At 37.1% G+C, this 9,848-nt stretch overlaps 1 protein-coding gene across 1 annotated transcript; it reads right to left on the reverse strand.

Annotated features, from left to right (window-relative positions):
- Nucleotides 1-930: 930 nt before the first annotated feature.
- Nucleotides 931-8,462, reverse strand: LOC114641292 (olfactory receptor 6N1-like). Its single transcript, XM_051927243.1, has 2 exons — nt 8,352-8,462; nt 931-2,113 (listed from the first exon to the last, which is right to left on the reverse strand). The coding sequence occupies exon 2, from the start codon at nt 2,090-2,092 to the stop codon at nt 1,082-1,084; it is 1,011 nt and encodes a 336-aa protein (XP_051783203.1). The 5' UTR covers nt 2,093-2,113; nt 8,352-8,462; the 3' UTR covers nt 931-1,081.
- Nucleotides 8,463-9,848: the final 1,386 nt, after the last annotated feature.

The raw sequence follows: 9,848 nt of genomic DNA on the forward strand, positions 1-9,848 counted from the left end.
TGCTGCATCCTGAGCAGCTCTTCTTTTCTCCACCCTAGCAGCCCGCTTTCTCTCTTCTTTTGTCATCATCTTTTCACGTAAAACTGATTAAGTCAGTGTTTCTGTTGAAATTACTTAGTACATTTTGTTTAATTTTTCACTTAAGCTGGTACTTAACTCTTCAATCTGCTTCAAGAATGATTTAAGATATGAAGAGGTAGGGGAAGTGACGGCGAAGGTGGTAGGGATGAGAACGGCGCCTGTACGAATGTGCCGCACGGCCACCCTGCTGGCCGCTGCCGAGAGTTGATTCTACAATAAAATAAAAATAGGAATAACCTTGGAGGACAATCATCACCCTGAACTCACATAGTAGACATCATGTAGTATATATGTACAAAATTTCAGGTCAATAGTTCAAATGGTTTGCGAGCTGCAGGTGACTTAAATCCTGGACTGACAAACGGACAGCCACAGTAGCATATTATATATAAGGATATCTTAAACTTATTATGAAAAACTCTTTGATGTGAATTTAGTGCATTTCTTTTAGGATAAACTTTTTGTATTTTATATGCATGTTTGATACAGGTTTTCAGGTGTAAACATTAATTTATATACTGAACTCCCATCCAATTGTACAGCATATCTCTAAAACTTTGGGAGTAGGCCAGGACCAAATCCTGGGAGAAGCACAAGGCACACCGACACATACACACTTGCATACTGGGTGAGTTTACAATCACCTGTTAACCTAACACCTCTGGGAAACGAGACTAACCCAGAGAAATGGTATACAAACTTGTAGAAAAAAATGTTATCTCCTTCTTAAAACCCACTCTTCTAGTTTTTTTGAGACAGCAGCTCTAAATATGGGTAGAATTTTTGAAAATACTGCATACAATTGAAAAAATAATAGTAAAATCAGTAAACAAAATACAATTAAACTTTGATTCAAAGCAATATGTAAGGAGAATATGAGTTTATGCTTATTATGTTTGCTCTTTCAATCTATGCATGGAAAATAGGACATAGGATACAAGATATAAATTATGACAGTAGTAAAAAAAACTTTGATGCCAGTGATAGTGCCAGACTGCATTCATGTAGAAGATGTTATGCCATTTTTTGGTAAAACCTTGTCAGTGCCTTTGATTGAATTCTTGGCATTTTGTGGAAAAAGAAATTTTACGTGGATATATCTTTGTGCTGCTTCCTTCATCTTTTCATTTCTTAAGCTATAAATCATAGGGTTCACCATTGGCATTAAAAAGTAATTCAAACCACCAATAAAAATTCTTCCATCATATGACAGTCCATCGATTTTTAGCCCTGCATATACAATAGAAGCAGAAACATAATACATCAGCACGACAGTCATGTGTGAAGAGCACATTGAAAAAGCTTTTGATAGACTTGCTGTTGATTTAAGTTTTAGAACAGAAACTATAATTCTGAGATACGTCCACAGCACAAAAAGTAGGGGTACATAATTCACAAATAAAGCCAGAATGAAAGCTCCATTGACATGTTCGGTAATGTCAGTACAAGCCAGAGAAATTACAGATGGATAATCACAAAAGCAGTGCATGATTCTATTTGAGGCACAGTAAGGCAGGTTAGTAGCTAAAATTAAGGACACAAGTGGAATAAGAAATCCAAGTATCCACACTATCATCATTATCAGCATACACTTTTTGAAATTTATAATCACATTATAGTGCAGCGGCTTAACAACTGCAATGTACCGGTCATACGCCATCGCTGCCACCAAGCAGTTTTCTGCTGACCCAAATGATACTATAAAATACATTTGTACAAAGCAAGCAGCAAATGAAATAGTTTTATCATGTCCAGAGAGAACCACCAGTAGTTTGGGAATAATTGATGTAGCCGTTAATATGTCTAGTATGGATAAATTACAGAGGAAAAAATACATGGGTGTATGAAGCCGATGGTCCAGTAACACCAGAAGAAGGATAAGGAGATTAGCCGTTAGTGTGATTAACAGCAATAGAAGGAATCCAACAAAAAGAAACATCTTGTAGTCCAGCAGACCTGGAAAACCCACCAGTTCAAATTCCGTGAAAGATGCGGCTTTGGATTCGTTCATTTGCCTATCTCTGAGATCATACTGCAAGAAAGAGAAAAAACAAAGTCAAATATCATAAAATGTTGTGCACTTAAAACCCTACCTGTACCTTCCAAATTCTTGATTTAGTAAAATAAAATTCTTTGTTACTTGTTTTTGTAGTCTTAAGGCCCACATAACAGATCTTATTTTGATCTACATCAATTAAAAATGACCAGGCTGGAATGATATAACAATATTTTATTGTAATAAAAAGTCAAAATATTAAAATTAACACATTATTTTTTAAAATCAATAACAAAATTTAATTAAAAATCTATACATCACTTAGAACAAAGACATGTATATATACTTCATTTCAAGTTACAATGTAACAATAAAGTCAAACTATTTATTTATTTCAGCAGTGTTTTACAATTAACTTAGCATTTTTTGATTAATATAGGCTTTCAATTAAATGCAACTGCTCCCAGCAGATTAAATATTTCAATACTGAAAGAAAGAAAAGACATATTAGGCATATTTGAGCAATCACTTCAGAAAGGAGAAATACCTGAGGGCTAGAAAGTTGCAAATGTGACTCCAGTCCTAAAGAAGGGGACAAAATTGATCTCAGTGAATTACAAACCAATAAGTCTTACTTTTGTGCCATGCACAATTATGAAACTGTAAATGAATAAATTAGAAAAGTATTTATATGAAAATTATCTGATAATTAACAGCCTGCATGGGATTACGAGAGGAAGATCTTGCCAAACCAATTTTTCAAATTGATTTAGCAGGCTACTGCAGTAATTCACAAATGTGAAGTATACAACATGATTTACTAGAAGCTGTTGGCTTTAGAGGTAACCTACAAAACTAGGTCTAAAGTGGACAAAGTATGGCTAATAATCTCTGAAAAGGATTTAGAAGTTTATGTTGACACAACATTCTACTCATCTAAGCAATACGCAAGGTTTATTTAAAAATCGAATAAAATATTACGTTATATTACAAAATGTGTGGCATATACAGTCATATGAAAAAGTTTGGGAACTTCTCTCTGCCTGCATAATAATTTATTCTACTTTCAACAAAAAAGTGGTAGTCATTTCCTAGGAACATCTGAGTACTGGGGTGTTTTCCGAACAAAGATTTTTAGTGAAGCAGTATTTAGTTGTATGAAATTAAATCAAATGTGAAAAACTGGCTGTGCAAAAATTTGGGTACCCTTGTAATTTTGCTGATTTGAATGCCTGTCACTGCTCAATACTGATTATTTGCAACACCAAATTGGTTGGATTAGCTCGTTAAGCCTTGAACTTCATAGACAGGTGTGTCCAATCATGAGAAAGGTATTTAAGGTGGTCAATTGCAAGTTGTGCTTCCCTTTGACTCTCCTCTGAAGAGTGACAGCATGGTATCCTCAAAGCAACTCAAAAGATCTGAAAACAGATTGTTCAGTCTCATGGTTTAGGGGAAGGCTACAAAAAGCTATCTCAGAGGTTTAAACTGTCAGTTTCAACTGTAGGGAATGTAATCTGCAAAGAATTATTATTATTGTATTATTAATCAGAAAATGGAAGGCGACAGGCACAGTTGCTGTTAAACCCAGGTCTAGTAGGCCAAGAAAAATACAGGAGCGGCATATGCGCAGGTATTGTGAGAAAGGTCACAGACAACCCACAGATCACCTCCAAAGACCTGCAAGAATATCTTGCTGCAGATGGTGTATCTGTACATCGTTCTACAGTTCAGTGCAATTTGCACAAAGAACATCTGTATGGCAGGGTGATGAGAAAGAAGCCCTTTCTGCACTCATCCCACAAACAGAGTCACTTGTTTCATGCCATTGCTCATTTAGACAAGCCAGATTCATTTTGGAACAAAGTGCTTTGGACTGATGAGACAAAAATGGAGTTATTTGGTCATAACAAAAGCACTTTGCATGGTGGAAGAAGAACACCGCATTCTAAGAAAAACACCTGCAACCTACTGTCAAATTTGGTGGAGATTCCATCATGCTATGGGGCTGTGTGGCTAGTTCAGGGACTGGGGCCCTTGTTAAAGTCGAGGGTCAGATGAATTCAACCCAATATCAACAAATTCTTCAGATAATGTTCAAGCATCAGTCACAAAGTTGAAGTTACGCAGGGGTTGGGTATTCCAACAAGACAATGACCCAAAACACAGTTCGAAATCTACAAAGGCATTCATACAGAGGGAGAAGTACAATGTTCTGGAATGGCCGTCACAGTCCCCTGGCTTGAATATCATCGAAAATCTATGGGATGATTTGAAGCAGGCTGTCCATGCTCGGCAGCCATCAAATTGAACTGAACTGGAGAGATTTTGTATGACGAATGGTCAAAAATACCTCCATCCAGAATCCAGACACTCATCAAAGGCTATAGGAGGCGTCTAGTGGCTGTTATATTTGGAAAACGAGGCTCAACTAAGTATTGATGTCATATCTCTGTTGGGTTGCCCAAATGTATGCACCTGTCTAATTTTGTTATGATGTATATTGCATATTTTCTGTTAATCCAATAAACTTAATATCACTGCTGAAATACTACTGTTTCCATAAGGCATGTCATATATTAAAAGGAAGTTGCTACTTTGAAAGCTCAGCCAATGAAAAACAGAAATCCAAAGAATTAAGAGGGGTTGCCAGAATTTTTCATATGACTGTAAATTGAGGGCTGTTATGCTTAGATTATATAATGCACTAGTCAGACTACATCTAGGGTATTTTGTGCAGTTCTGGTCACCACTTGAAGCTGTACAGAGACAAGTAGCCCATGTGCATTTGAGGACTTAACAACATGTCTTGCTATGACAGACTCAGAGAGTCAAATGTGTCAAGTCTCAAGCAGAGGAGGCTACATGGGGACCTAACCCAAGTCTTCAAAAATTTCAAAAGCATTGATAAAGTAGATCCAACAGGATTCTTTCAATTCAAGAGTGAATCATGTACTCAAGGAGATCAATGGAAATTAAGGGGAAATACATTTAGGAGTGAAGTCATGAATTGCTTTATCAGAGATTTTTGGGAATTTGGAATAAAGTAACCTGTGCCACATAATGAACACTAGAATCACTGAAGCCTATGAAAAAAGTTCGTAATCCCAGGCCACCTCAAATTCCTTCGCACCTCCTCATCAGCGTCTTTTGTTTTTTAAATATGTCTATCAGCACAAGTAGCAAGCAGCCTGCTGTCCCATCCCCCCACCACCACAGCTGAAGTTCTCCCAGCTTAAAGTCTCTTTATCTGGGTGTGAGGTGCATGGAGTTGTATTGGGTAAATAATAGATCGTTTTTTGGAATACGTGCATTTCATGTTTGTTCCATGTCTACAACAATCTGTGTAAATGTTGGATGACAGGAAATGTGAGGTAAGAAATGTTTAACACAACTAAAACAAAGTTTTTGCATGTTATACTACTAATGACAAAATGCTGACGTGAAATGTATAATGCGTGAAAACTGAACATAGCTAAACAAAAACCTCATGATGAGACAAACAGAGTACTCTAAGACAAAAGCTGTAATTCTGCAAGACAATGACAAATGACTTCAGAAGAAAATGATGTTCATGTCTGTGGTGATTTTGTTTTGGCCACTACAAAACTGAGTGCATGTTGTGTATGCTGATGACAATAACCTCGTCCCTGTGCACTTGTGTTGCCTGATGGGAATTGCAATCCCCATGTTGGCACTGTTTTTTGAGTAGTCCTCATCCCATTATAGCCTCACTTTCCAGTACAACATACAGTATAGCCTGTATTTTAAGTTCGACCAACAGCAAGGCACATACAAAATTTTGTGAAATCGGTTCAACTGTTTAGTAAAAAAATAAAAATGGAAATGGCTTACTATTTTATTTATATAGATTGTAACTATTAAACACCTTGGGACGATTTTTGCTATTGAAAGCTGCTATATAAGGTTGTATAAATGTTGTTTGGGTATAGTTGGATCTTCTGTTTAAGAAGCAGATATGTAACAGAATTGCAAATAAAGAAACTGAACAGTTAAAAAAAACGTGAAGCCAAATAATGAATGATTCAGTAATCTATCAGCGCCTGCCACTGAATCACCAGTTCAGATGTAGCTGAAATAATCAACGAATGAAATAAAAAAATCAGGTTACAGCTTCACACTGCCAGCTACAGACCCACTGAGCTCTAACAATGCAATTCAGAGAAGGAAGACTATGACCGTTTATTATATTGTACTAACAACGTTTAACAAAATAATCAGTCTTCTCACTGAGCTGAAATGAATGAATCAAATAAATTGAGCAAACTAGAATACCTATCTTTTAATCTCTGATTATGCTGAGTATGAGGCTATCCATTCTCTGGGACCTCAAAACAAGCTTGGGAAAACCCTTCTTCAAAGAAAATCATTATTATATGTGTTTAAGGCACAGCAGTGGTTCAGGCTGCTACTTGACTGCATCTGTCATAGAGTTGGCAAATTGTCTTCATAAGTATTTTAAGATTATACCAGTTTCTCTCCATATCCCAGAGATGTGCATATCAGTAGTTTTTAAAGATATGTGTGAGTGTGCAGTGCGATGAACAAGGATGACACTTTGTATTAAATTTTTAAGTTTGGAAAATAGCCAGGTTTAGAAATGAATGGTAACCTTAGTTATTATTGCACTTACCTTATTGCCTCAATTATATCCCATAGGAAAACAATCAATATTTGTTCACATAGTATGAACACTAAGCATAATAAAAAAAAAAGTGTCTCATTTTGAAAATTTTGCATGGGTTCGAGCGCATGCCAAAAAATTGGAAAATACATACTCTAAAATCATATATATAACCTGGTGTACCCACATTTCTATGCAGTCTACCATTTATAAGACAGTCATCTTGTAAATATGCATACGTTGAACGCACCATAAACTCCATCCCAAAACATCCATAAATGGAGCATGCTAATCAATCTCATACATATGCAATCACAATGCTGCATTGGCTGGTAGAGAAGCTTCCTTCCTAACACATCATGACTCCGCCATCTGTATTAAAGAGTGCCTGGCTGTGCTCTGCAGCTGAGGGTGCAAGATCATGAATGGCATTATAGCACCTCTCATCTGCATTCTGAGAGTCCAGGAGAAGTGTAAGGCACCATCATCTGAGCAGGTAGCCAATATCACTTGGCACATGTAATAACATTATAGCTGTTAGAACTAAATAGTGCCGGTCATATCAAACACTGAGGGTTCAGCGAATTACTTAATCAGCAAGCCAGGCAACACATACAGCACTATCACGTCTCTCAAATCTACCTCAAAATAAATTAATTATAGGTTGTGCCAGGCTACTGAGACACGATGTTTGCCAGACACATCTAGCTTGACTTGTACATTGATGGAATCTGGTGGGTCGCAGTTAACAAAAACTGGCTCATTCTCACTAGGTGCCCTTACTGCAATATGAGTGCAGTAAAGTGCTCCAAATATATTAGGAGAAACGGACACCTCCGTTGGCAAAAACATGCCTTTTTTTCGATGTACACTCACACCATATGAAAATTGGATGTAGTGTGTCGCCGGTCGATTAATGGCTTCCAGCACAGCGGGCATGATTGAGTGAAGCTTGGGTGAGATACTGTTGACCCATCTACCAGTTCCCTGAAAAGTGACAACAGGTAACCATTATAAACTGATGTAAAACAAAAACATTTCTTCAGTGCAAATTCATAGCAATGGTCTTTTGAAATCGAACTAAAATAGTTTGTGCATCATATTCATTATTTCTGAGGTGTAATATGTTTGCCACATCAATGCACAATCTAATAAGGTCTCAGTGATATGAATTATTATCTGCACAAGTCATCATTTAGCTAGTTTGGGTGCATTTCACTGCTCGATGAAGGGTGTCTACATTTTCTGGTTTCGCTGAAATGCATATGTGTGGGTCATAGATGCCATAAATATATGCATGTTCTCCCATTAAGTTTTCTTTTGTGGGAAGTTGCATATGCATATTTCAAGCTTCTTTTTGTACGTATGCAAGCTCAGTAAATGAGGCCCCAAGAAATGGAGTCGTGTATACTGCTGGTACTGACTGTAGCTGTGAGACTCTGTCTGAGAGAAACGACTGACTGAACCTGTGTCATGCAAAGCTTTAACGACCTTCCACCTTGTTCACGACATACAAATATCAGAAATCTGACAAACCAGAGAAAAACATTCCGTCAATTTGGTTCGCTAATAGGTAAGTTGTCCAGTCTTTCATCAAAACCTACATACTTGCTGCAGCTTCATACTCACCTCTGATCATAGAAGGCATTGATGTACAATCATTTTGCTGTGGCCAACAAAATGCAGAAAGTATGCTATGTTGATAATAGGCTTTAATTAGTGTCCGATTATATTAGCAGGTATCTCACATTTTTTTCCTGTTGTCCACCAAAAACAAATTGTCTCCAGTTCACCTTGTAAATTTGAAATTTAACACTTATTCACTCTATCTATAAAAATGCCAAATAATTTTGCAGTGATTTTTTGGTCTGGAACTCAATAGTGCTATCTAATTACGCGTACCTGATTCATTTTGATCTTAGGTTGTTCTTATGCGAATAATGTATCATCATCCATTCACATTGCACATCTCCTTTTGTTCCTTTCCTTCTTTTATTGGCTTTTCCCTTTTTAATCTTTCGTGTTAACCTCAGTAGTGTGTGTAAAGGGAATTAACACTGTGAACGTATCCATTAAGTGTATGGTATTAATTAACAAGCTCCTTATTTCTCAAAGGGTTTAACCTATTTATATTCCTAAGTCATAATTTGAATTATCAAGTATTTTTTCACCAAATACAAATTTATTTTGTAAATTTTCATTCATATCCATCATTAAACTATCAGGGGTCAAAAACAACACCAAACTATCCACATGTCCCCCTAATAGTCTGTAACTGAGTGTGGGTACAGCAGCGAGTGAGATACAACACCCAGATTCAAACAGTGCAAATTGCATGTTTATCACATCTCAATCCAAATAAAAAAGTGCAGTGCAGATATAATAATTAAAGTCAATAAATAATCCAGTGCTTGTGTGGAGATTAAAAATGAACAATAAATAATTAAAATCACAAAACGAAAAATTCCAAGATTCTTCAGAATGTCTATTGTGGCTTTCTCTACTTCCATCTCCCCACCTCAGCCAAGCAGACCTATCTGCTGCCAGTGATGCCAACAGCTGTGGTCATCATCGACCCCCACTCTTACAAATCTGTTCAGCATGGACACCCCTCAGTACACCATTAACAATGCTCCCTAAAAGTGGCCTGATCACACTGCCTTCTCTCTCTACCGCACTTACTTGCTCTCCTGAAATTACCTTGCCGTTTCTTTTCACACTGTCCTCCAACCATTCTGTTCTCTTCCATTACTACTCAGACTCGCCTTTTTAACTTCTGGCAGATGTAATTGCGTAATTACGAGCCCCAAAGTGCTAAAGAGCCAATTGGCCAAACTGTGCATGTCTACACATGAAAGCATGAACTGCAGATTGTCTCATCCACACCCTAGAGTCACTCCGCTATGCTACCATACGCAGGAACCCCAAGCTTGACCACACTACATACCTGAAAAGTGTTGTTATGAAACTCACTTCATGACACAGAATTACTAAAAAAAACAATTTCTCAAAGCACTGAGATAATCAGGAGAAGAAGAAGAGATTGCATTTATATAGCACAGACCCTCAAAGCCCTTTACATAGAGAAGAGTTAGGCCGTGGTGGGCAATTTAGCCAGAACATTGG

The sequence above is a fragment of the Erpetoichthys calabaricus genome, chromosome 4, assembly GCF_900747795.2.
Source record: "Erpetoichthys calabaricus chromosome 4, fErpCal1.3, whole genome shotgun sequence".
Taxonomy (NCBI): domain Eukaryota; kingdom Metazoa; phylum Chordata; class Cladistia; order Polypteriformes; family Polypteridae; genus Erpetoichthys; species Erpetoichthys calabaricus.